At 33.8% G+C, this 27,846-nt stretch overlaps 2 protein-coding genes across 3 annotated transcripts; one reads left to right on the top strand and one right to left on the bottom strand.

Moving 5' to 3' along the window:
- Positions 1-474: 474 nt before the first annotated feature.
- LOC110654833 (alpha-mannosidase 2) lies at positions 475-9,977 on the top strand. Its single transcript, XM_021810958.2, has 4 exons — positions 475-1,312; positions 5,442-5,591; positions 5,887-5,919; positions 6,865-9,977. Exons 1-4 carry the CDS (start codon positions 719-721, stop codon positions 9,604-9,606), a joined length of 3,519 nt encoding a protein of 1,172 aa, XP_021666650.2. The 5' UTR covers positions 475-718; the 3' UTR covers positions 9,607-9,977.
- A 593-nt stretch (positions 9,978-10,570) lies between these two features.
- Positions 10,571-16,656, bottom strand: LOC110654834 (uncharacterized). Of its 2 annotated transcripts, none has more exons than XM_021810959.2 (16): positions 16,297-16,656; positions 15,918-16,122; positions 15,740-15,837; positions 15,564-15,664; positions 15,378-15,456; positions 15,138-15,198; positions 14,935-14,981; positions 14,669-14,761; positions 14,448-14,538; positions 13,619-13,667; positions 13,163-13,282; positions 12,927-13,074; positions 11,574-11,666; positions 11,419-11,487; positions 11,032-11,074; positions 10,571-10,946 (listed from the first exon to the last, which is right to left on the bottom strand). In XM_021810959.2, exons 2-16 carry the CDS (start codon positions 16,093-16,095, stop codon positions 10,846-10,848), a joined length of 1,371 nt encoding a protein of 456 aa, XP_021666651.2. In that variant the 5' UTR covers positions 16,096-16,122; positions 16,297-16,656; the 3' UTR covers positions 10,571-10,845. The 2 variants fall into 2 exon arrangements, with proteins under 2 accessions (XP_021666651.2, XP_021666652.2); XM_021810960.2 differs by having other exon boundaries at positions 16,351-16,656.
- Between the last annotated feature and the right edge of the window lie 11,190 nt (positions 16,657-27,846).

The raw sequence follows: 27,846 nt of genomic DNA, 5'->3' as shown, positions 1-27,846 counted from the left end.
TCGTAATTTTTTTATCATCCACAAATATTTTATAAATTTTATTCTAACCCAGTACAAGACAAAAATTGAGTAATATAGAGTTCGAGTTTACCTTTGCCAAATTTGACAACTGGAACGCGTCCAGAACGTCTGAAAATGGTGGGTAGCCTATAATCTTGATCTGGTTCTAAAATGGTTCTAGCAGCTTATCTGCTCGGTCCGAAATTATAGATCCGAGCGACGATTGAATTTCTACGAAATGAAAGTACATACGCGAAGTCTACAATACCAAGATTAGAATAAAAAAAATATATATATATATATATAATTATTTAAAAATCAGAGATGTTAAAAAAAAATTATTTTTCAATTTTATCATTTTTAGTGTAAAATTTATATTTATTTTAGACCTCCAAAAATATTTTAAAAAATAAAGAATAAAAAAAAGATGAAAATGGTTTTAATGGCTAAAAGAGCCTCAAAAGCCCCCAGGGGCATTAGACAAACAGACAAACATTCAACAGGGATTGCAGCTTTGCTAAGCAAGAATAGGTAAATTGAAGAGGTCCAATCGAATAAATTTGATGAAAATTCTAAGCTTGACTTAGAAGACTCCACCCCAAAACTTTCAAGTCTGATTTCATTTGTTTCATTCATATCCTTCCTTCTGCATAGATCTCATCGACCTTTCCTCAACAATGCCCAGCCATAGCGATAACTGAGGAGAACGAAACCAAACATGCCCTTCTCCTCTTACATTGGCGGCAACACTCGCCGTGGAGGTGGAGGAGCCGGCACCACCTGGGCTCAATCACTCCTCCCCTCCTCCACCGCTAAATCAAAGATTCCTCCAAGAAGGTCTCGCAGGCGGACGGCTCTGATCAACTTCTTATTCACTAACTTCTTCACTATAGCTCTCTCGATCTCTCTCATCTTCCTTCTCATCACCATCCTCCACTTTGGCGTCCCTAAGCCTCTTTCCTCTCCCTTTAAATCTAGACCCAAGCCCACTTTTCGCCTTCCGAAGCCTCGCAAGACGATTCCTAGGAAGCCCCAAAACGATAACGATAACAAAGATGCCGTTTTTGGCGCTGTAGTGGATATAACCACAACGGGTTTGTATGATAAGATCGAATTCTTGGATGTGGATGGCGGGCCTTGGAAGCAAGGGTGGAGAGTGAGCTATAGAGGAAATGAGTGGGATACTGAGAAGTTGAAGGTATTTGTGGTGCCTCATTCGCATAATGATCCTGGGTGGAAATTGACTGTTGATGAGTATTATGAGAGGCAATCTAGGCACATACTCGATACAATTGTGGAAACACTTTCTAAGGTATGATTTTCTTTTTGGTGGTTTTTTCGTTCATATGGTATTAATTTTGGTGGCTGTTCGTTGGTTGGACTGCGGTGGAGTGGTTTGATTTAGTGAGAATTTTGGAAACTTCTTATTAAATGCAGTGGAATATGCGATAGATATGTTTTGGTAATATAAATGTGAATGTTTAGCTGCCATTTTTAGAATATTGGAGACTTTTTGTTTGTTTGTTTCTTTCTTCTTTGTTATTAAAATGAACTCATTGTGTTACGAAGGATTTTTTTTTTTTTCAACACATAGCACAATTATTTTGTTAAAATGTGAAAGACTCCAACCAGGCACACCAAATCATATACTCACCAATGATTGGTTCCTATCAATTTGGATGGTATACACCAAAGTTAATTTATCATTACACCCACTCCAGTATCTGCTAGTTTATGTGCCTTCAATATATTTGATTTTAATTTCTACTTCTCACCCAATCGGTTTCCATGCCAAAAACTCATATCTTCATCTTAATATTTATTTTCCAAAATCAGTTAATCCAGGGCTATTCTAATTTTTCCAACACTCTAAAGAGTATCAACCACTTCCTGATTGGAGATATGTAGTCATCCTATCCGTACTGAATCAAATTCATGCATAGTTGGGCAAGAGCTCAACAGCCTTTATTTCCAGGAAGAAACTTGTTCTTGTTTCTGATATAACACCAACACTGCCTGTTTTTTGATGTCATTACAGGTGCAGCATCAAAATTTTCCTTAGTATTACTTTGGACTGGTAGAGAAAATTTTAGTGCCTGTAGTACCGGCTGAATATAATGTTTGTGTGCTGTCAAATGTCCTCCATCACATTAATTATGTAAATTCAAAAGCTTAATAGGCTGCCTAAGCTAGTGCCTTTGCATAGTTGTCAAATTAAGATTGGAATCGAGAATCAAAATCTTCATTTTGTGAATCAAGAATTGAATCGAATCGAATTGTAAGATTCAATAAAAATTCTCAAAATTAATTAAAAATGATATATGTTCTAAAAAATAAGTAAAAAAAATGTCACAATAACATATTTTGATAAATATAAAATTATCATTTAACTAATTAGAAATATTCTTTATAATTGAACAATATATTCTTATTATATAGTATAGTTTTATGTTATAAATTATGAACTTGTAGACAATCATTATCATTGTGCATGTGTTGAAACTCACTTAAATTTGATGAAAAAATTAAATAATACAAAGGGGTAGCGGGTTAAATTAAAAGGTTAGAATATATTAATATAAAATGTCATAATCTGACAACTATAATAAGAGGAGTAAATTAACCAAAAAGAAAAAAAAGAAAAAAGAAAGAAAAGGACGGAGACAAAGAATGACCGGTGGAAGAAAAATAGTTATGCGAAGTATTAGGTGCACTTCTCATCGTAAAAATAAAATAAATCCTTAAATTTTAAAGCTGTAGGGTCTAACAAGTAACAACCCTTTAGAAAAAGAATCGACCGAATCGGTCAATTTGTATCGATTCTCCTGATTCACTATCAAATTGTAAGATTCGATCACGATTCAGGTACATTTGGGATTTACCCCATAGACTTGAATCATTGTGATAGAGTGAAGAACAGCAATTATAAACAATCAGAATAGAAATGGAACTGAGTTAGTATTATGAAACATAGAATGCTCAAACAGCAAATACAAGACTCAATTCCTTTAAAATAAAACAAAACCAGGGGGCACTCTCCCGAACCAGCTTCAAGCTAGCCCTTAGCAAAATACTAAATACATAAATTTCTCCTCCCTCTCCTCTCTGCAATTTCTTTATTTATATACAAAAGAAAACCCTTCAACAGTACTAATTGCCATGTGATTCTTCATCCGCAATTTCCTCTAACTGCTTTACCTCCCAATGATTCTCGGGTGACAGCTCATTGACAGAAACCTTCCATTCCTGCCAGCTCATTCTTCCTTCCCAACTTCTTTCTGTAATATACCCTTAAGGGCTTTGGTGCTTGATCTTGGCCCAAATCTTCATGATTCACTAATGGGCTGCTTTTATCACATTGGGATGGGGAATCGAATCAAATTGTACAATTCTAACAAAAGTGTGCCTGTGTACTTGCTTCTTGTTTTCTTTGTACCATGCATATACACTTTCTTGCCTATTGAAGACCAAACTGCAAGTGATATGTGATCAAGTCGCCATTTCTACTATCTGTTAACCCCTATTGAAGGCAAAAGTGAACCAATTTCGTAGGGCCATTAATTTTCTTGCAACTAATGTGGTATTGATAATTTATGCTTTTTTTAATATCTCATTACTTTGCTCATGATGTATGGTTAACTTTTAGGGGAAAGGGTGCCATACCTATGGTTTCAAATAACAGTTGTTATGTAACGTAGCAGCCATCAGCCGTTATGCGATACATCGTTATTTATAGGCAAATCTGGAGTTGCAGGTGTAACGGCCGTTACGATCGTTACATAACGATCACGACTGTTGTTTGCTGTTATGTAACGATAACGGCTGTTACTTTCTATATGGCAATCTCATGGAAACAGTTTTATTTTGCTTCTCTTTTCTTTGTTTGCATATTCTCTCTTCCACAGCTGTTATATCTCTCATATTCTCTCAAAGTTTCACCCAAATTTCTCCTTTATTCTACAAATTCTCTCTCTCTCTTGTTGTTTGCTAAGCTAAGATCATCATTATATATTCTCTATTCTAGCTATAAATTGTTTAATACTAATAATGTCTAAACCTAATAGATTTAATATTTGATGTATTTGTGCTTATTATATAACCGTGTATCTTAGTTTTACTTGTATCTGCCAATATATGGTAATTTTATGAACTTAGGAAATTTTTCGAAAAAAAGCACTAGGCCGTTATCATTACGTTATGGCCATTACAGGCCTGTTTCTGTTATTCACGACCATGAGGGATCACGATTTGAAACCATGGCCGTACCTTTGGCCTGGAGTCTTTGGTGAGTGAAAATGGAAGGCAGCCTGCTTTATCTACATTTTTGGTGCTTCATGTCAGGTTGTCATTCAACTCATCTCTGAATTTCCTGGTTGTGTAAATATCTTAAAATAGTCCAAAGTCACTCCCTATTTTTAGCACATAAATTTTTACCTTGCTTTCTACGTTGAATTGTTTGCGATTGATAAGCAAAATGCAGTGTTTTGTCATCTGCTTGCAGCCAAGCAATTCTTGCCATTGTGTTCCGACACTACCTTTTCTTTTCTGTGCTCCTTTCAATCTTCCTTATAGGATTCTGCATTGCTACCTTCTGGAATTTTTGCTAGGATTTTAGCTGTCAATTTCTTGAGCTTGAGATGCAATTGCTTGCTCTTCTCTGTCTTAATGAGCTTTCCTTTTTCTTTCTTTTTCTTTTTTTCCACATTAACTTTGCAACGTTTGTTGCTAAATGCTCTCCTCTTTCTGGGCTATTCATACATCTTCACGCTGCATACTTTCCACCTGGTGCATCGAACTTGTGATTTCCAAAATCTTGTTGAAATTTGAATTGTGAGCCGCAATATATATATATATATATATATATATATATATATATATATATATTTGCAAAAATATAGATATCTCAAAATATTGATGAAAATGTAGCTAGAAATTAAATATATTTGTATCAGTTTAGAAATATAATATATAATGTATCTCTGCATGTATAGATTCCCAACAACTGCCAGGTTCATGTCGCATTCTCTTTCAACTTTCTAGCTTCAAACTTATATCCTTTTTTGACATGTCAGCATCCTTTCCTAGTTATCACATTCTTTCATGTTAAACTGCAACTCTTTTTGAATCCTGTCCATTTGTATGTCACTTCTGTTTCGGATAGAAAAACAAGACTAAAGGAATGGGAGTCTTTTTTTTCCCCCCCCCTCAAAGGAATGGGAGTCTATGAGCTCCTTGAATTGCCTTTTCTTTCAAACCTTCAACCTTTGTGTAGCCTAAAGAGGATAGTCTATGAGTGTTTTTGCTGTTTAAATTTCATTTTTTATCTACGCAGTTTATTTGGGAAAATAACACAAATTTGGAGTGGTTTTGTTTGGATTAAAATTTGGAAGATTGTATTGAGTTACGATAATGATAAAGATTACTTGTGTTTGGATTTGTAGGATGTTCGGCGGAAGTTCATATGGGAAGAAATGTCTTATCTGGAGAGATGGTGGAGAGATGCAGCAGCTAACAAAAGAGAATTGTTTACCAGTTTAGTGAAGAATGGCCAGTTAGAAATTGTTGGAGGTGGTTGGGTTATGAATGATGAGGTATTTTAATGAGCTCATAATTGCATAGCTCACTATATTAATTGTTGTGAAAATGCTCATGCATTTTTAACTTGGTTCTTTTTTTTTTCCAACACCCTTTGGGGTATGGGTCCTATGGATATCCTTATGGTCTGATATCTTGATTCAAATTTATGTCGTAATTCTATATGCCACCCAGTTTTTAAAATTGTTTTTCCAATATTGCTTAATGCATGGCTTTTTATTTTTGAACAACTTAATGCACGGCTTTTAAGATCATTTAATAATCAATATTTGTTTTCTTTTCTTGATGTAGGCCAATTCACATTATTTTGCCATAATTGAACAGGTATACTTTGGAATCTCTCCTTTTACTTGGATGAATTTGGTGGTTACTTTAATGAAGTTGTGCACTCATAACTTAATAAGTAACTGTGATGGATTTTAGATTTTGGATCTTTGTCAAATAATTATTCAATTGTGTTATTTTCTTGATTGCTAATGAATTAAAGGATTATGGTGGAACTGTGGGAGTTAATGAACAAATTAAATTCCACAATAAATTTGGCTTGTACTTTTCAAGTAACATGAAGATTGAAGACACATAGACTTGTGGAAGATTCAATCAGTGCATTCATAGATACATTCGACAGGGGTTTATGGGTGTGATTAATTTTCTTTTGTAGTCTTAGGCATGTGGAATGATAACCCATGCAGCACACACACTGAGAGATTAGAATAATAAATGTAGAAAGAGAGAGAATAACAAGAAATAAGGAATTTTATGTGGTTCAGCAATGTGTCATGGCTTATGGAGAGCCACCTGCAATTTTTCACTATTAAGGAAAAGATTACAAGTGGCTATTTATAGATGCTAGACTTTTACTTCTACATGCAAGGATAGGATGAACTTAGCTCCTCCTCATGAACTCCTCCGCTCCCCACTCTTTTTTCTTTCCCTGGAGCTTTTAGAATGCAGCATCTTCTTTAGTATGAGCCTCAATCTAAACAGTGCCACTTTTTTGCTTTTTTTACTTGGCTCTTTATATTGGTGTGAATCTTATGATGTTATCCACTGATCAAAAATTGCCTTGCATATTTTTTAGTTAGTGATTCGATTCATTTGATTTTACTTGTGATAAATATTTTTGCATTTCATTTTTGAGCTGGTTAGCAAGTTAGTTATTCATGTGTTTTGGATATGCAAAAATATGTGTATATATATATGTGTGTGTATATATAGTTTTAGCCATTGGTAAAGTATTTGAACCTTTTTTTGGAATTTCACTGTCAGATTGCAGAGGGGAATATGTGGTTGAATGACACCATTGGGTTTGTTCCTAAAAATTCTTGGGCAATAGATCCATTTGGCTACTCAGCTACAATGGCATATCTACTCCGTCGTATGGGTTTTGAGAACATGCTTATTCAAAGGACTCATTATGAGGTAAAGAAGGAACTTGCTCTGAAAAAGAATTTAGAATATGCATGGCGTCAAAGCTGGGATGCTGAGGAAACAACTGATATTTTTGTGCACATGATGCCCTTCTATTCATATGATATTCCTCATACTTGTGGGCCAGAGCCTGCTATTTGTTGTCAGTTTGATTTTGCTCGAGTACATGGCTTTTATTATGAGATGTGCCCATGGGGGGAACATCCAGTGGAGACCACCCCGGAAAATGTACGGGAAAGGGCCCAAAAGTTACTAGATCAATACAGGAAGAAATCAACACTGTACCGGACTAATACTCTCCTTGTTCCTCTAGGAGATGATTTCCGTTATATCAGTGTTGATGAAGCAGAGGCTCAGTTTCGGAATTACCAGAAGTTATTTGATTATATAAACTCTAATCCTAGTTTAAATGCAGAGGCAAAATTTGGTACTCTGGAAGATTACTTCCAAACACTTCGTGAGGAGGCTGATAGAATAAATTATTCTCTTCCTGGTGAGGTTGGCTCCGGTCAGATTGTAGGTTTTCCATCTCTATCCGGTGACTTCTTTACTTATGCTGATAGGCAACAAGACTACTGGAGTGGCTATTATGTTTCAAGGCCTTTCTTCAAGGCTGTTGATCGGGTACTAGAGGAAACTCTTCGTGCTACTGAAATGATGATGGCTTTGTTACTTGGTTATTGTCAGAGAGCACAATGTGAAAAGTTGGCCACAGGATTTGGCTATAAGTTGACTGCTGCCAGGAGGAATTTAGCTCTTTTTCAACACCATGACGGGGTCACCGGTACTGCCAAGGATCACGTTGTTCGCGACTATGGAATTCGGATGCATACTTCATTGCAAGACTTGCAGATTTTCATGTCTAAAGCTACTGAAGTACTTCTTGGTATCCGCCATGAAAAATCTGATCATAACCCATCCCAGTTTGAGCCAGAACAGGTGAGATCTAAATATGATGTTCAGCCTGTGCATAAAGCAATCAATGCACATGAAGGGACATGGCAATCAGTGATCCTTTTTAATTCTTTGGAGCAAACTAGAGAAGAGGTTGTGATGGTTATAGTTAACAGGCTAGATGTTGCTGTTTTGGACTCAAACTGGACTTGCGTTCAAAGCCAGGTTTCTCCTGAACTGGAGCATGATAGAAACAAGATTTTTACTGGGAGGCATCGTGTCCATTGGAAGGCTTCTGTTCCTGCCTTGGGGTTGCAAACATATTATATTGCCAATGGTTTTGCCGGATGTGAAAAAGCCATACCAGCTAAATTGAAGTACTTCTCAACGTCAAATTCATTTTCGTGCCCCACTCCATATGTTTGCTCTAAAGTAGAAGGTGACATGGCTGAAATCCAGACTCAACATCAAACTCTCACCTTTGATGTCAAGCTCGGTTTGTTACAGAAAATTAGCCATAACAATGGTTCCAAGATTGTTGTGGGTGAGGAAATAGGTATGTACACTAGTCCAGGAAGTGGGGCCTACCTGTTTAAACCTGAGGGGGATGCTCAGCCTATTGTTGAGGCAGGGGGGAACATGGTGATCTCCGAAGGCCCACTAATGCAGGAAGTGTTCGTTTATCCTAAAACAGCTTGGGAACAGACGCCCATCTCCCACAGTACTAGAATTTATAACGGAGATGGTACTATTCAAGAGTTTCTCATTGAGAAAGAATATCATGTGGAGCTTCTAGGCAAGGAATTTAATGACAGGGAATTGATAGTTAGATACAAGACAGATCTTGATAATAAAAGGATCCTCTATTCTGATTTAAATGGCTTTCAGATGAGCAGGAGAGAAACTTATGGTAAGATTCCACTGCAGGGTAATTACTATCCTATGCCCTCTCTAGCTTTCTTGCAAGGATCCAATGGCCAGAGGTTTTCTGTCCATTCTAGACAGTCGTTGGGTGTGGCAAGCCTTAAAGATGGATGGTTGGAGATTATGCTTGACCGCCGTTTGGTAAGGGATGATGGACGAGGTCTTGGACAAGGGGTGATGGATAACCGTCCGATGAATGTGATCTTCCACATCCTTGTTGAGTCCAACATTTCTTCCACTTCAGATCCTGTTTCCAATCCTCTTCCTCTGATCCCCTCTCTTCTTTCGCATTGTGTTGGAGCTCATTTGAACTATCCTCTACATGCATTTATTGCAAAGAACCCTCAGGAATTATCTGTGCAGCCACTTGCAAGATCCTTCTCTCCTTTAGCTGCCCCATTACCATGTGACTTGCACATAGTTAATTTCAAAGTTCCCCGGCCATCAAAATATTCACAGCAGCTGATAGAAGATTCTAGGTTTGTTTTAATCTTACAGAGGCGCCATTGGGATACTTCATATTGCCTGAAGGGCAGATTGCAGCAGTGCGCTATTGTTGCAAATGAGCCTTTAAGTCTTTTCAACATGTTCAAGGGGCTTGCAGTATTGAATGCAAGAGCAACTTCATTGAACCTTCTGCATGATGATGTGGAAATGCTAGGGTACGCTGAGCAGGTTGGAGATGCAGCTCAGGAGGGACATGTTCTAATTTCTCCTATGGAAATACAAGCGTACAAGCTGGAGTTGCGGCCGCACCAGTAAACAGAAAAGGTTAATTTGGTTATTCTATGTGGATGATGATGGTATGGGTTAGTGGCAAAGCAGTGATTTTCCATGTCCCATTGTCATTTGTCAATATAACCAAAGCTTAAAATTCAAGAGTAATTAGCTGTCTAACGCAAACTCATATGATATCTGATGACGTTAAGGACATGGCAGCTGCTCGGGCTGACACTTAATGTTGAAGGGCAAGACTGTTTATGGGAGACTTCACTATTGAGTTCTATGTAACGAATTGGCACATATTTTGTATACAAATGCTGATATTTTACATGAGAACTTTTGTGGACATTAGTGTGGGAAACTTGTGTTGTCCTGCCAGAATCATAGATTAATATTTTATGATTTTTGAATTTTGCTAGCTTGATTGCGAGTTGGATCATTAAAGTGCACCAGTATTCTGAACTGTAGTTTGGCAGTTGAAGGATGTCCCAAAAAAACCGTTTTCATAATGCTTTGGAGTGAATCACTCCGACAAAGGATGATGAAAAGTGATGCTACCAGGCCATTAAGCAATTCCATTGTACTGAAAATTGACAAGGACGATTTGTTTAGGAGAATGTATAGTTTCAGGAGAAATGGTTCATTGAGGAAATTCCGTCAGATATTTCACTTGAGGGAGATAGAGGAGCATTGCTTTCATAAATCTGTGCATATTGATATCTTAATATACTACTAATAAAAAATGCTCGTACAGATGATCAAAGCAATCAATGATTGTTTTATTGAAGATTGGGTTGCAGATTTGCGGAAAATATTTTGCATCTTTTTGGGAAATTTCTACTATGTTGATTGCTAATCAAAATTTAACCATATGAAGTTCTTTAGCACCTTTTTCATTTGTTATGGAAATGGAATGAGAATTGAAATAGATGTCCCTTTTATTTTTGACATAATTAAATATATTCTACTAAAGCAATAAAATTTTATCCAAATTCAACGTAAATATAAAAACGCTATAAAAATCTGGATTGCTTATATACCAAATAAGAAAAATAAATTATATCCCAAAGAAAAATAAATTATATTCCAAAACTTACATTCAATTTCTATTTTCAGAGTAAACCAAACGTGGCCCAACAATCCAAGGCCGAGTCACACAAGGTAGTTCCCTACCCATCTTTGGAGATCTCAATTCCATGATAATCTCAATGAAGGAAATCAACAAAAATCCAAAAATTAACGGCTACAATTTGGGTAGCCTCTTATAGCCTCTTCTTGTTATAAGATGATTTCCTCCTGCACACTACCGTTAATGATCTTATTTGGAAGAACAATACAGTTAGTAACAACAACTTCATCTTCAACTGTCACAGCTTCTCCTGCACAAGAAAAGAACAATGAGATTCGTTCCAAAGCACTGGGGTTTCCTAGAACAGATAAAAATTAGAAGGTATGGACAAGCACCAAGAATGGTTATTCCAAGCTTTGTATTGTAGTCTCCATCAGCCTGAACAGTAAATTTAACTTTAATCAGCCACAATGAGTAAAAAAAATTCTACTTTATATTAGCTGATGGCAATCAAGTATTGTCAGATAAGATTGGTAAAACCACAATTTTTCACAAATTTGGAGGAATTCAGATTTAGATAAAATTTTGTAAAGAAGGGTTAAAAAAGAGAGGAAAATATCTTCTTATTTTCTGACTCAAGTGTCTGATTCATTGGCAAGTTTTCAGCCCTTAACTAATTTTAATTTGTTACAAGATTACCTATGATTTCATCAATTACTATATATAGAGAGAGGCTTAAGTACATACACAACATGAAACTAAAATCTGATTAATGGACTTGCCTGGACTCTTGACCATCTTCCTAGAGATGATTTCCAACCAATAATAGAATGCATAACAACTGCATTTTCCTGTCAGGAGAAAAATACAACAATTTAGCTGTTTCTACAAAAAAGAACTCTCGTTTCGATTTCTTTACAGGGTTTCAGTTCCATACCTGAATTTCAACATCATCTAAAATAATGCAACTTATAAGCCTCACTCCTGCTCCTACACGAACATTTGCTGAAACAGAGACATTGGGACCAATCTGTATCATAAGCAACTAATTAGTTAGATGGTAATAAAAGAGAGTAAAACAAAAAAAAACAAAAGGATGGATGAAGAAAGGAGATTGCTGAAAAATGGTCCCTTGAGTGATTTCTATTATTTGTGCAATTTCCTAACCCGCCTCCACTCCACAGACACTGGCTTTATATTAATAAACTCAACAGACAATTAATCTATATAATCATAGGTCCCAAACCTTGCTTTCACCATCCATATTCCACAATCTCTCGCCCTAGTGCCTGGCCCAAAAGGTGATTTTTGTGTTAAACTAGAATGTTCAATGGAACATTTAAGTAAGATAAGAATTCTTTACTCATTATAAACAATTGGATCATTATGTAAGAAGACAATTTTAATTTCCATTATGTTCTGGCATATGGTGATGGTCATTACGTCTCACTATAAGGATGCTCAACAACTTGTTTTTGTTCCTCCTGGCTCCTGCCAGTCCATCTATGTTTAATTTATTAGGTGACAAAACTGCCATATCTATCAAAACTACTTGTTCTACTCCAGAAGCTAATCAAAATTTTGTGCAGCACCCTCATCATTCTTTCTCCCATTGGGTTGGATGAGTGGAACTTGAGGAAAATTCAACTATAAACTAGTTTTAGAGTTCTAGTCAAGCATTAGTCTCTTAGAAACAAACTTCAAACATCCTAAATAGTGTTTCTATGACCCTAAACATTGACAGCTATCTCAATACTTTCTTGCCACCAATAACTTGATCTGAAACTGAAATCATTAAAACTAAACTCGATCAATTAATTCCAACCCATGATAAACAATGGTATGATAGAAGTAAAAAATTTCATAAAGTTCAGTGACCAAAGTGATTAGGCTAATTAGCCATAAGAACAATAGGGAAACCCAATTAATAAAAACCATGGTAGAAAGATATAACTGTGAAAAGAGAATTTTATAACAGTTATGTAAAGATCAGTTATACCGTGCACGACACAAAGCCCTTTGGGCTGAGGGTTTCAATTCCTAGGCATGAATATAAACTAAACAAAGTCACTGAATATAAATGAGGCCAGGTCTGGCAATCAAGATGGAAAGCCTGGCACACCTTTCTAAGGGAGCATGATTTTGACAGGTGGTTACAGATAAAATCACAAGAGCTGAAAGCCAAAAATCGAGCAAAACATGGCGTGACTATTTGTATACTTGTTTAGTATAACTTCATACTGTCACAGAATATTGCCATGCTAATGTATGTTGGAAGAAAACAAAAGACCTTTGCAGTTGGGTGCACTTTTGCTGATGGATGAATATAAACATCACCGATAATGCTCGCATTCCTAGATCCATCCCCAGTGGCCAACAGATGAGGAGAGGTAAATTGATATTGGGAAAGATATAAAGCAGAACATTTCAAAGACATTCTGCATCATTAACAACAAATTTAGATGGGCAGATAGTGGCCAAGGTTTATATTCACAAGCCAAAAGAGTGAATAAAACAATACTCTACCCTGGAGTCTTGATTTGTTCCCAGAAATCAGTGGTCTCATATGTATACAATAGCTTCTTTCCAGCAAGAGGCGACAAAATATCTTGATCTAACCTTACGAAATCTGTAGGAAGACTGGTTCTGCAGAGAAAAATATGTTTCAATGTAAACTGCAGTTTTTAACATCAAGAAATGTATGGAAAAACAGATGTATGGTGTGTCTGTCAGAAAGTGGAAAAGAACAATACAAAAGAACAAAAAATATAAATGAATTATGATGATTTTCCAGGATAGAAATGGAAGCTCAGGCAGATACAATTCAAAATATTATAAGAGAACATGTACAACAGCTTTGGATCCCAGAAAGCGAAACTTGCATCTCACAGTTGCAACAAATATCTTACAATTCCATGTGTTCAGAAGTCTAACGCAAAGCATTGAAGAAATTTTATTTCAAAACAATAACAAGAAGCCAACCTTGTTACAGACTGAAGGCTCTCAAAGCTGGATACACGTAATAGATTTGCTGAAATTAATGAAGTACAAGTTAGTTACTAACATGATATGAAAATCTCTCCATATGGCACATCATTCAAACCTATCAAAACCAGCAAACTATATGATGCTGCCTATGATTAAATTATACATGACATGACACCTATTACAAAGTTAAATGCCATGCAGCAATCAAAACACAAGTGATGAACAGAATAGATTATCTCAAGCATACAACCATTTTTACCATATCAAGTGATGCAATCCAAGAAGACTAGATTTAGGATTGTTTTGATTTAATCTTTTATTGTAAAATTAGGAAGTTTAGAGTTTATTTGCGAACAATGGAGAGATTCTGGATTCCGCAGAATGGAAAACAAATACTAAAACCGGAACTTGGGAGACTCTTTTCTCTTTAATAATCCTCTTTATAATGGATCAGCCATAAAGGAGAAATCTAAAGACTTGCACCGTAAAGAAACCAATTTCTTCTCTTGGTGCAATATCAACTTATTTCAGATAAAAGAAAAGCTTGAAAATAACAGCTGTATAATAAAAAAAATGGAATAATTGCTTGCTGCAAAGCCATTGGCTGTAACCAGAAACCAGTTCTGCAAATTACAAAATTTGACATCTTTGATCCAATATGTCTTGTGCAGCTCAAGAGAGACAATTACAATCGAACATGAAACACCAACACAGCCTTAAGAAAAGGGAAACTCAAGTTCTCTCTCATGCAAAGTCACAGGCATCAATTTATAAACAAGCATGAAATGGTAAATATTAAAGCCTGTAACAGGTAAAGATCAACCTCTGTCTTCTCGATTAGTGAAGACACCTTGAATGGCAGTAAAGATCTCTGGGGTGAAGACATAGACACCACAGTTTATCAAATCACTTACCTGCATTTTAAAAATATATTTACATCAGAGGAAGTATGAAACTGAACAAGATCATTAACGTAAATCATTACTACTACTAGTATCTAAAGTGGTTCACATTATGCTAATAGGAAAAAAAAAAAGCACGCACAAAAGTCTCTGGTTTCTCTATATAATGCAACAGCTCTTTAGTGGCAGGATCAGCAACCAATTCACCAAATTGGTTGGCTGATTCAGCAGAAACCTGAGCAAGATGAAAATAAACAAATCAACAAATAAAATAAATTCAGAAAATGACAGGAACTTTTTTTTTAAAAAAAAAAAAAAAGAGAGAGAGAGAGAGATATAATGATGTAGGATGGAGAAAAATGCAACAGAGGTGCACTATTGCAATAAGTCTGCAGATCATTCACCAACCTTGATTACTAACATTGTTCCCATCCCACTGTATTTTTGATGTGCCTCTGAAAATGGCAAAACAAACCCAAAAGTGAACAAAATAATAACTTGTGTACATCCCATAAATGTATAAAGTTGTGGAGCAAGTGGGACACATTATTTAGAGAAAGTACAATCATATCCATAAACAATCATACAAAGTGCTAAACTTTAAAACTTACCAAGCATATCTGGCAAAGGAAAACTACAGCAAACATCACAGTTCAACAGAAAGATATGCGACTGCAAAGCAAAATTGAAGGCAATAAACATATGAGATAAAATATGGAAAAACACCAAAATAAAGAATATTTTTCCTTGAATTGACTATTACATAAAACGTTAGGATTCTTATAATCAAACCCAAAAATATGCAAACCAAAACAAAAACACTCAAGAATGAACAAGTGCAAAGATCAAACCGGACTATCTTCAATGATTATGTCTCTAAAATAATAAAGACCACCAGCAGAACCATGCGGTTTGTCTTCCTTCAAGTATCTACGGTAACACCAATCAACAAGAAACCAAACAAGATTACCCACCAAAAACTCCATAAACCACCACATAATATTAAATATAGCACATTGAAGTTAAAGATGATGTACCTTACAGGTACTTTGAGTTCATTAGAGATTGAAGACACATATAAAGTAAATTCCCGCTCCTCATAGAATCCAATTAGGAAAATCCGAGCCAAATTAGATATCTAATGCAAACCCAAAAACAATCATCAAAACCACAAAAAAGAAAAAAAAAGTTGAGAAAAAATTCTGAAACTAACCCTTTTACAAGCAGAAATGTGATGGTGAACCATAGGCTGCCCAGCCAAAGGGAACAAGGGTTTTGGAGTATTGAATGAGAGAGGCCTAAATCTAGTACCTGCCCACGAATTTTTTTTTCCTTTTTTTTAACATAAAAATCAAAGAAATCTGAATAACAAGAAAGTGTAACTCCATTACCTTTGGTAGGTCCACCGACCATGATCACGGCAACCACCTTCTCAGAATCCGCCATTGCCAAAACCCTGACTGAAACCCAAAGACCTAACTGCTTATGACTACCCAAAACGAGAAGAAGGCATACACAGTTATATAGTTGACTACGCCTGATCAAACGACGTCGTTTTTCATCCATCATAGCTCTTTGCTTTCATGGTAAGAATCCCTGCAACATGCATGTGCCACTAGCCACTGGTTATCTCAAAGTTCAAATCTTTCAAATAAATTTCTATTGTAAGAATTGCATTTTATTTTTCCAATAATTCTGATCACAACATTTGAAGCACTTAGAATTGAAGTTTGAAAAAAAAAAGGGGGAGCTCTGAGATCATTTAACTACCAGGGACATGAGCGCCATTCAAAGACAAAGATCTGCTTGTAAAATGCGACTTACTGGGGGAATGCAAGTCGTGGATCAAATACACGACTTGGCTGACAAACGCCACTTTCCCATGGAAGGACAGAGTCCTACTACACGGAAGGTCAGATTCTCACGGGTGTTGGGCGCCAATGAAAATGACGACCCTAATAAACACGACCATTCTTTATTTGTGAGAATCTCTGGAGCGGCATGTGAAAAAAGCTGAAAGAGGCTGCTTGAAATGACCAGACAATGCGACTTGCGTTGAGCACCACTGCCATTGCTGGCATATTTACTTGTTCATTAGCCCAGAAAATTGCTCTTACCTCAGCACCCTCACAAAGCTGTCCCCAAAACAAATTTCTTCCCTCCCCCAAAACTCTAGCATTTTTGTTAGAAAAACCAACAGATCGTTCTTGATCTCTTCATTTTTCAAATATTGCTTGTGTCAACTTGCATGTAACAGTTACAAATATGAAATTACCACCGTTAGCTTGATGGTTAACTTGGTTAAATAGGTTTATCTTTATTCGTTTTGATAATTAAATATTATTTTTATTTAAAAATATAATAAGAGTGTATGCTAATTATTTAATAATTTATTTTATTAAATATCATCTTAAATTTAGTGATAAATTTTTTTTTTTATGAAATTGAGTTAAATTATGAACATTAATTAATAATACTAAATTTTAAATTTAAAAAAATTATAACCGTGATATTTGGAGGCAATCATTCTCTACAATTCAAAGAAGAAAAATTTACAAATATAAAATTTAATTTTTGTAGGTTTGATTTTGAGTTGGATATATATATCACCCACCTAACCTCTCGATGGTCCCAAGAAAGGTAAGTAATTATAATTTTGCGTACTTTTTATTATTTTCTATTTTTTTAGTAAGAATATTTTTAGTAATTTTTATTATTATGAAAATTTAACTGGGGTTTAAGGATATACTGTGAAATTTGATGAAAGTGATTATAAAAATTTTTTATGTAGAAATATAAAAGTAATGAAAAAAATTGTAAATACACCAAGATAATTTCAGAAATAATTAAAATAGAATTTTACAAAAAAATAATAAAATATTTATTTCACTTAACTTGTCTAATAATTAAAAATATATTATTTATCTAATAAATACCAAATTTATTTAGTTTAAATAAAAAAGTTAACCGTAGAATAATGTAGCAAAAAACAGAATAGGGGGCAAAATAATAAAATAGTAGTTTTCATATTTATTAGCACAAATATTTGTATTAATAATGAGTTTATTGTGTGTATGAAAAATAGTTTTTTTTTAAAAAATAAAAATAAACAGAAGAATAGGCTACAGGCTTGGGTTGAAAATTAGTTAAATAGTAGTTTTTATATTTATTACCACAAATAAGATATTTTGGTGAAAAATAGTAAAATTTGAAATAATTAGTGGTTAATATTTTGGGTAACCTTGATTTTAAAGAATTTTTTATTTATTTATTTTTTACTTTATAGTATTTATTTGTCGATTACACTACATATTTGTGGTAAAAAAAATGAGGTGTAAAAGTGAGGTTTGAATTTAGAAAAAAAAAATTGTAATAATTGTGTAATAGTTAAATTAATAACTGTTGGCCATGTGTATTTATATATTGTTTTGAATTAAACATAAATAATAAAATTATTTATTAACTGGAATTAAACATAATAAAAATATTTTTATTAAAATATTATTGCATAATTATTGATGAAAAATATTAATAAAATATTAATTTGACAATTATAATAATTAAAATATATTGGTAAAAAAAATAAATTTAAAGCATGTCAATTATTAAGTTATTATAATTTTTTATTATTGATGTTGTTTAAATTATTTTTAGTTGTAATATTAAACGTATTGTTAAAGTATTGAACATAAATAATTTTATTTTTACTAATCTTTTCTTAATTATTGAGTTTAAAATATGTTTTTGTTAACAGTTATTTTAATTTTTTTTAATCCAAAATTTAAACATTTTTTGAATGATGTTTGTAATTATTTGTGTAACACCCTCACTGTAGCAATTCCGCACAGTCTACTGTTCCGGTGACCAGTGTCGGTCCGGACAGCTAGAACGTCCGGAAAAATATTTAAACTAAGGTAAATAACCATAATTAACTCAAATATTAATAAGAAAAATTTAGGAAAAAATTTTAGAAATAAAATACAACCAAGTCAAATGAGCCGGTGCCCAAGCGATGGGTAACCAGAGGGAAGTTGCGGTTCTCGCAACGAGGAGCCCTAGACCCGGGGGAAAAATTATAAAATAATTTTTGGGACTCCAGAGAAGGGTCATTAAGGTTCCTATGGCATTAGAATGCCAAGAAAATATTTAGAAAAATTTTTCAATCAGTACAGACAATTTTGACCCGTTAAGCCAAACGGAGGGCATTTTGGTCATTTCGTCTTCAGAGGTGATTTTTGGCCGACTTGTCCAGTTGAGTAAATAATTAATATGACATAAAATATGAATAAATATTACTAAAAATTAATGTGAAAATGAGTAGAGAAAAGAAGAAAAGAAAATGAAAGAAAAACCTAAATATGACATCACATGATGTCATTTGGAGGGCTTCCACCAATCACAACCTAATAAGCCAAATTAAAAAGAGAAAAAATGACAAATGAAGACACAAAATTTCTGTTTCTTCTTCTTCATTTGGACGTGAATCTCTCCCTCTCCCTCCACCATTTTATCAAGCTTTGAACTTGATTTTCTCTTCATCCACTCACTAAAACCCATAAGTCTCTTCATCAAAAATTAATCCCACACCTAGACAAAGCTTTTGGCAGCCTAGAAAAGGAAGGAAAGTGAAGTTTTAGCTTGAAGAAATCTGCCCTACAAGAGGTTAAAGTGAGGTTAGTGCTATCCTTTCACTCTCACTCCTTTAATCCTTGTTAAAGCATCATTTTAAGTTAAGAAATTGTAAGAGTTTGAAGTAAATTATGTGTTAGGGCATCTTTAATTTTTGGCAGCCCTAAGGAAGGATGAGGTTGATTGTTTTAATGAATTTAGAATGGATAGAAATGATGTTTAAGGTATGAATATGCATGGATGTTGAATTAGTGTGCTAATTGAGGTTTATGGGTAATTTAAATTGGACATTAGGATTTTGAGAAGTGAAACTTGGATTTAGCTTAGGGAATTGTGAAAGAACATTATAAGGGTCAATTAGTGACCATTTTAGGTATGTTGACAATGAATTGGACTGAAAAATAGTATAGCCAAGTGAATGTGTAGGCTGCCTTGTTAGTGCAGCAGAGGGACTGAAAATTCAGTCCACTTGCACAGCCATAACTTTGGCTGTGTAGGTCCAATTGATGTTTGGCCAATTGGAAATGAAACTAGGCTTATAATGGCACATTTTTGCTGAAGAAACCATGCCCAAAAGACCAAAGTAAGTGGACCAAAACTTGGCCCCAATCCGGACACCCTGCAACAGCCCCTGCAGAAATGACCAAATGAACAGTAACTGTTCATTTGGCCATAACTCACTGTAGATCTGGTCAATTGACCTGAAATTTTTACAGCAACAAGTTAAGACATAGACAAACAACTTTCATGAAGAAACCTACCCCAAATTATGACCAGAACCTAATCCAAATGGCAGTCACAGTTACTGTTCAAACCTGCAACTCTGCAGATTTTCATTTGAGCAGTAATGTTTGGATGGCTATAACTCTCTCTAGAAAACTCGGATTTAGGCGATTCTTGAACCGATGAAAACCTAAGGCATAGTAGAACATTTCATATGAAGAAAGTTAGACCAAATTATGAACTTAACTTGATCAAATTACTGACCAAAGTTGGACCAAAATCTGCCAAAACCCAAAAGTGCAGCATGAACAGTGCACGTGAACAGTAAACTTATTTTGGCCATAACTTGAGCTACAAAACTCCAAATGGAGTGATTCAAAAAAGGAAATTCAACTAGACAAAATAAGGAACAACTTTCATGTTTACCATTTCCTCAAATTCCTACTGCAATAGTGCCCAATGGAATAGTAAAGTTGAGTTAGCAAAATTAAAAATTTTGCTTCTCTTGGTTTAAGCTTAGAAATGGTATTAATGCTTAATGCCAACAAGTTTTGAATGCAAAATGTGGTATGTTTGAAGTGCCAAAGTCAATGTACATATTTTCTATGCAAAAGTCAATATTTTTGTTGACCAATGAGGTGAATAGTGACACCAAAACTTGAAATTCAAAATTTGAAATTAGAAATGCATCTAGGGGACTTTAAATTGCAATTGGCAATTAATACTAGTAAATGTAAAACTCAAAATGTGAGATCTTGGTGTAATTAGAATTAATATATCCATTAAGTATAAAAAGGTCAACATTTTGGTTGACTAGTATGGTGAATAGTAATCAAAATGATTAGTGAATTAAGATGAAGACCTAGAACCAATTCTAAGCTTAAATGCTTAGAATTGTATGACAAATATGGACTATGCATCCTAGTCAAAATTGTTAAAAAGAAATTTAGGCCATAAATTTGAAATCCATGAAATATTCATGGATTACTTGAAACATGAAAAATAAGTCACCTAATTGATGTGAATAGATAGTTAGGGCATATATGCCCATCACAAATGGAATTTATAAAATATTAGTAACTCAACTTGAAATATAAAATTTGTAATTACATAAGTAGATTCTTGAATGTATAAATGAGAAAGGAAAAATGTTTTGAATACAATGGTACATGTGAACCATTGCTTAGAATTGTGATCAATATGAATAACATAATGAATGAATAAATGAACCATATTAATGTATGAATGAGACATTAGTTCTCATTATTGTAGAGAGGAGAAATATTTTGAGTACAATGGTATATGAATACCATTATTGTGAATTGTGATCAATAGGAATGATGTAAGGAATGTATGAATATTATGATCAATGTACAAATTATGAAATTTATCGTGAAATAATAAAGACATAAAACACAACATATTAATATTTGATGATATTATATGCCCTTGTATTGCCTAGACATGTGTGTCAGATTGGTTTGGATAGTTTGGCATGCCAATAGGGTATTGTTTTAGCAGTACTGCGAAAGGCTTTATGCCTGTATTCATGGCTTTTATGCCCGTATTCATGGCTTTTATGCCCGATTATGTGATATCATGACTTTTTAGCCATACTGACTGCATACATGGTTGACGTTCTGCGTCCCATGGTATGACGGCCCGAGGCACCGCGGTGTCCAGTGCCAACGACCCGTTATCCAGTTTAGTCAGCCTGTCGTAGGTCACTTGGGCAGTGTAATTTATTGAAATAAATTAAGACTATTAGTAATTAAAAACATTAGAGATCAAATAAATGAGTTAATAAGACTTCAAAAGAATTAGTTACAATTATGAAATGATCCAAACCACATAAAAATTGTTAAGTAAAATGATAAGAGAGTTGCAAAAATAGGTATAACTTAACTAAATATTTTAAATGTACCTTCTATTGCCATATGAATATAAATTGAGTATTTTTATTAATTCTGTATATCGTACATTATCATTGTGCATTTCGGAATTAAACGCTTCCAAAGCGAAACAAATGAGAACAAAAGATAATTAACATTAGACACATTGTATTAAATTAAATTGATTCTTAAGCATTCAAATTATGCTCTGTTCTTTCTTTATTTGTATATATTATTTCTTGTTATATTATTGCACCACTAAGCAGAAATGCTTAGCGCGATGGAATTGCTTCCTCGCGCAGGTACTAAAGGTAAAAACAGATGGTATCATTGAGATTTTTGGAGTCAGATCTGCGAAGTGTCTGAAGAGTTCAAGATTGTCACCTCCTCAGCAATGCATGTAGATAGGGCTCATTTTATACATGTTATGTATATTGTTCATTCCTAGCACATTGTAAATTATTTGTATATCTTGTACAAAATAAACTCATGTAATTAACCTATGAATTATGGAAGCTATTCAAAGTAAGTATTTTAGTATGTGAATTGAATTTGAGTTATAATGAGATTATACTTGTGAATATTGAGATATAGAAAATCTAATGAGATTTCTGAGAAATCTGGATACTGTATTGAGATACATTATGTTTGAAAATTTTTGAGACTATTAAGTTTGAGAAATTGAGTATATATTGAAATTGTCTTTGGCAGGTTCAGAAGAACTGTTAGTCCAAATTACAGCCGACACTTTGTCGGATTATCGTTAAAATTTTTGAAATTTCCAACTTAGTTAGATTTTGATAAAATTAAAAATAGCCTAAATCTTCAATAAAGTTTTTGAATAAATAAATCAAGGACTGTAATGAAATCAGATAAAATAGAGTGCTCCGGCACACTGAGTGGCATAACTTGCTCGGCTACACTGTAGTCGGGTAAGGGGTGTCACAATTTGTATCATGTCCAAAAATGTCTAAATTAATAATTAACCTTTATATTATTAGAAAATTTATTAATCCATAAATATCGAATTTGATTATGTTGCAATTTATTTATTATGTATTTTATCATGTATGAATTTTAAGTAAATACTAATTTTTGTGAATCAAATATGACTTGAGTGTAAAAAAATTAGTATAAATTAAATAAATTAAAATGTAATTTAAATTAGTCAATTTTATCCTTAGCTATTATGATAGTGAATTATTAAATATCTAAATGAATTATTAATAAATGAAATTGAAATTAGTTCAAACTAACTATTTTCATAGCATAAAGTTCATGGATCGGATTGGATAATATTTGTAACACTCTTCACCCGTCTACAGTGTAGTTGAATAAGGTGTGGTACATTCGGTGCCGGAGTACCCTATCCTATCTTGTTGTGTATAATATTAATTTAATGTCTATTTAATTATATTATATCACGTGTATAAATTCTTTTTTTTTATCTCATTTCATTTATATGGAGATTCAGACAGAGTCTCTTCTATTTTTATTAGTGCATGGCGAGTTTCATTATTTACCTGTTAAAAACTATTTATATCCACTTCATATATCCATTCATCACATCATTTCTCATTACTTATGTCCATTTTTAAGAAATGAATTTCATCTCATTCATATAAAGTTTGCATACAATATAATGTACACTCATATACAATCCAAAAATTTAATTATATGTCCTAAAACAATTTACAACATTTACTTATATACAATAATCAAAATGCAACATCTAATACATACATAAGCCCTACCAAAATAACAAATTAGGTGACCGACACTCTAACAGATCTGATAAGCTCTCTATCTGCGCTCTACGGCTACTACTACTACTACTGGTGGTCTCTTGTACCTACGCAAGGAAACAATCCATTCCACTAAGCATTTATGCTTGATGGTGCAATAATTTGAAATAAAAATAATTAAATAACTGAAATATTTATTCCACGTATAACTTTATAAGGAAATATAGATTTCATGAGTTTAGAGTCTTTTACATGTTTATAGAACTTTGGAAGCAAATTAAGTTAATCAGGGTCTTTTCTATTCATTTATTCCATATTCAGTCTTATTACTCATATCTGTGATCTCTTCATGTAATTATTTAAATTTAAAGTGTATTACTGATATCTGTGCCTAAGTAACCTATAACAAACTATAAAGACTGGATACACGGGAGTATACTAGTTAAACATCCGTATGTTAAATATGTATACATCTATCATGTCAGGCACAAGGCTAGCGGGCAGGCATAAAGCCAGAAATAAAATCAGGCATAATAGCCAATGGGCAGGCATAAAGCCAGTAGAACAACCATCTTAGACATATACTGTCTATCAATAATTATTTCTGTGGGCAGTACTGCAATCTGTAGTCCCTAATTGGTATACCAATCGATCCATGCTATATAAATAAGTCTAGGTATATTTTGGGCAATTTAATGTTATTAAGTATTAATAGTTTCATATTATGTGCTAGTTATATTTAATAATATTTTCATGTTACTTATGATGGGAAACATAAGTCCCATATGCATATTCATGTCACTTTTATGTCTAAAAATTCATTTTGATTAACTTCATATCATATAACAAGTCATTTTATAAACCTTTCTCAAGGTCCAGATTTAATGTCTTAAGTTCACCTAACAAATTGGTCAAGGTATGGCCACTGTTTGGCCACACTTCCTTAATGGAAGTTGTTCCTCTATGTCTTGTATTTTTTTCTTTTTTGATTCATGTCATTTGAAGTTTTAAAACTCAAGTTATGGTAAAAAAATCACAACTGGTTCATGGTCTCTTTCTGGGTCCAGATTCAGGCAGATTTTGGAGTCCATATTTCCCTAATTATTTGGATACGTCACAGTCACCTTTAGACCTAATGTTCTTCATAGAAGTTATTACCCTATATCTTATGATCACTCAGAATTTTGAATTACAATTTTTAAAGTTTTTTAGAATTAGTTTATAGCCAATTAATTGGCCTAGACTCATATACCTTGTGCCAACAGGATTCCAGTTCAGGTCAGTGGCTTTGACTCAACTTTTAGGATTCTTACATTCACAATTTGAGGCAAGTTTCTGATCAAAATTGAAGCCCTATTTCTCAGGTTTCTAGAACAATTTCGTTCATGCCAATTAGAGTTTTCTAGTGGGAGATATACTATACAAATTGTTCTGGGGTCAAGTAGTCACTTAGGCAATTTCCAAAATTTGCATGCTAACTTGACCTAGTTCCCTTGGTTTTTTGAGTTTTGGTCAAAACATCAATATTGTAGATTTATGTCTTATGGAAATTTTGGCATTGGTTTCATTGCATTTGGATTTTCGTAGACCAAGTTATAGCCTTTTTGCCAAAACTGGTCAGGTAAGCCTATGTCCAGTAATTTCTGGACAATATGATTCTAGACAGTTTTGTGTCCCAATTTGGGCCAGCAATTTGGCTTGATTTGAGGCATTTCTTGGCTCTATTTTCTTCATGAAAGTTGTAGTCCTATGTCTAAGCTTTCCAATGGTATAAAATTCAAGTCATTTGGACTTGTCTAGAAGGAGTTATGGCCAAATGAATGTGTACTATTCATTTAATCATTTTTCTTGAGTCATTGTATGGTCAGTCGGATTGGAACAGTAATTTGGTCAAGATTTGGACAGAATTTGGGAATAGTTTCTTCATGAAAAATGAAGTGTTTTGAGTCTGGTTTCACCTCTAATCGACCTCATACCAATTGGAGCCACACAATTTCAGTTATATGTCAAAAACCAAACTGGACTCACTGAGTCACACAACCTCCATAAGAAAGCACTCCCAATTTTCAATTTCCTCCAACTCCCAAACTACACATGGCATTCATGGTACTTCTATAAGCGATAATTCATCTCAATTAGGTTAATTTCAAGAATAAGACAAAATCCCCAAATTATGATCACAAACCCTAATTTCAAATTTTTAATCTCATGCATTCATCCATGCAAATCAATTTCTACTACTTTAAACTTCATTAATCATCTTCACTAACCAAATCAAACTATCAAGACCATAAATTCCATTCACTTCCTAGGGTTGCTGAAATTCAAGTTTCCATATACTCAAGGTTTTCTTTTAATTTCATGAAATTTACACTTAATTTTGCATGCTTATACTAGTTAAAGAAGGAAAGAAACTTGTTTAGTGCACTAACCTTGTTTAAGAGATATCCAAGCTTGTAAAACTTCAAATTTTCTACTTCTTGTTGCTACTAGTAGACTCTCCAAGGTATAAAATTAAGTTTTAATGAAGGGATTAGGAAATTTTATGTTGAGAATTGGTGGAATTTGAAGCTTATAAGGAAGAGTATCAATGGAGGAGATGAGAAGTATGGTTTGGCCACTCTTGAAGAAGAAGAAGAAAATTGATTTTTAATGAAATTTGTCTCCATTTAAGCTCTTCTTTATCTCTTATAAGAATTTGTTATGTTCCCATTGGTTGCCACTTTTTATGATGTCATTTTGACATCATGCTTGTGCAATATATATTATTTCTTTTCTTTTCTTTTCTCATTTTTCCATCACATAATTCATGATTTAATTTATTTCGTATATTTTAATCTCTCTCATTTTAATTGACATTTAGGTCAAAATTCAACTTTGAGATAGAAATGACCAAAATGCCCTTTATTAGGCTTATCGGGTTATTTTTGGCCTGTACTGATAAATAAATTCTCCTAATTTTCTTTAACATTTTTTATGTCATTTATACCTCAATAAACCTTTAATTAAGTCCCAAAAATTATTTCCTAGGGTTCCTCGCTGGTCTAGAGTCAACAACTGTCTTCACAGTTGCTTTCCAGTACGGTCACCAATCGCCGTGACCCTGGCTCGTTTAACCGAGTTGTACTTCGCTTCTTTTACTTTTCTTTAATTTTACTTGGTCTTTATTCAGTCAATTTATGTTTCCTTACTCTAATTTGAGTGTAGTTCCAGATATCCTGGCTGTCCAAACAGACATTAGTTATCGGAATAGTATAATGTACGAACTACCTAAAGTGAGGGCATTACAATTCTCCCCCTTTTAATAAAATTTCGTCCTAGAAATTTACCCAGTGTAAATAGTTGAGGAATTACTATTTCTTTAGTTTGTCTTACTAGTTCTGATTTTATGATCTTATTCTCAACTAATTCTAAACCTATCTTCTCTCATCTCATTTACAGGGTCTATCAATACATATACTAAAGCATTATAATAGAAAATATACCTCTACTAACATTTGCTGGATCTAGTTCCTCCTGAACCATAGCATATGTTCGAGGTGCCACTCGGGCCTCAGGCCGCTCAATAGTCTTAGAAGCTAGTCTCTGTGAAGTACTCATCACTTCTGGCCTCGTGGGTCGTCTACTCCTCTAGGCTGCTGGAGCAGATCTCTTAGTCGGTGGTTGTTAGTAGTATGCCTTAGAGCATATCATTTAGTATGTATCTTGTACATATTTTTATTAATAAAAGGCATTTCCACTTTTCTATTTATATAATATATTTATGTGTAATAGAAAAGGTCCATTGATATTTTGTTAGAAATATTATTCTTAAGTTGTTAAGAATATGAGTGACAATATTTCTAGCACAAAGTATCATAAATAGGTTCACAATCAAGGATACTTCATAATAAGGACATGACTTATCCAGAAAGATTGTATTCATGTTTGTTCCCAAGTTATTTATATGAGATATAAATAAGATGGAATGGTGAGTCTCATGCCATATAACAAACATGATAGGCACTTATAAATGATAAGTAGGCCGAACCAGTGACACTTATGACAAGCACATGGAGTTTACTCTTGTCAATGTTTTGTCATAAATCATATCAGTGCATATAATCTTTAGACCTGAGATAGCACAATTATCTTGTATATAGGTAGTTTGAGTTTGATACTGCTTTCATACTTGTACTATGTATGGGTATATGGGCATCTGTTGGCTCCTACTAGTTATATATGGAGGTAGGTGTTGATCAAGATGGAATCTGTTTCTCTAAGTAAATAGAGATAAAATCCTATGTTCATTTAATTGTTCTTGATGTTTCAAGTTCTGGCAGAGACAGATA

Source organism: Hevea brasiliensis, chromosome 15, assembly GCF_030052815.1.
Source record: "Hevea brasiliensis isolate MT/VB/25A 57/8 chromosome 15, ASM3005281v1, whole genome shotgun sequence".
Lineage (NCBI taxonomy): Eukaryota > Viridiplantae > Streptophyta > Magnoliopsida > Malpighiales > Euphorbiaceae > Hevea > Hevea brasiliensis.
Note: the sequence above shows the minus strand (reverse complement) of the source record. Positions and strands in the feature narration are given on the sequence as shown.

What these genes read in the sequence shown, in the direction of transcription:
- LOC110654833 (XM_021810958.2), top strand. Translation starts at nt 719, where the DNA reads ATGCCCTTCTCCTCTTACATTGGCGGCAACACTCGCCGTGGAGGTGGA. An exon ending in GTTGGGTTATGAATGATGAG is followed by an intron (nt 5,592 to 5,886) that starts GTATTTTAATGA and finishes TTCTTGATGTAG; the next exon opens with GCCAATTCACATTATTTTGC. An exon ending in ATTTTGCCATAATTGAACAG is followed by an intron (nt 5,920 to 6,864) that starts GTATACTTTGGA and finishes TTTCACTGTCAG; the next exon opens with ATTGCAGAGGGGAATATGTG.
- LOC110654834 (XM_021810959.2), bottom strand. Translation starts at nt 16,095, where the DNA reads ATGATGGATGAAAAACGACGTCGTTTGATCAGGCGTAGTCAACTATAT. An exon ending in TAGATGATGTTGAAATTCAG is followed by an intron (nt 11,488 to 11,573) that starts GTATGGAACTGA and finishes TTCTCCTGACAG; the next exon opens with GAAAATGCAGTTGTTATGCA. An exon ending in GCTTGGAATAACCATTCTTG is followed by an intron (nt 10,947 to 11,031) that starts GTGCTTGTCCAT and finishes TTTCTTGTGCAG; the next exon opens with GAGAAGCTGTGACAGTTGAA.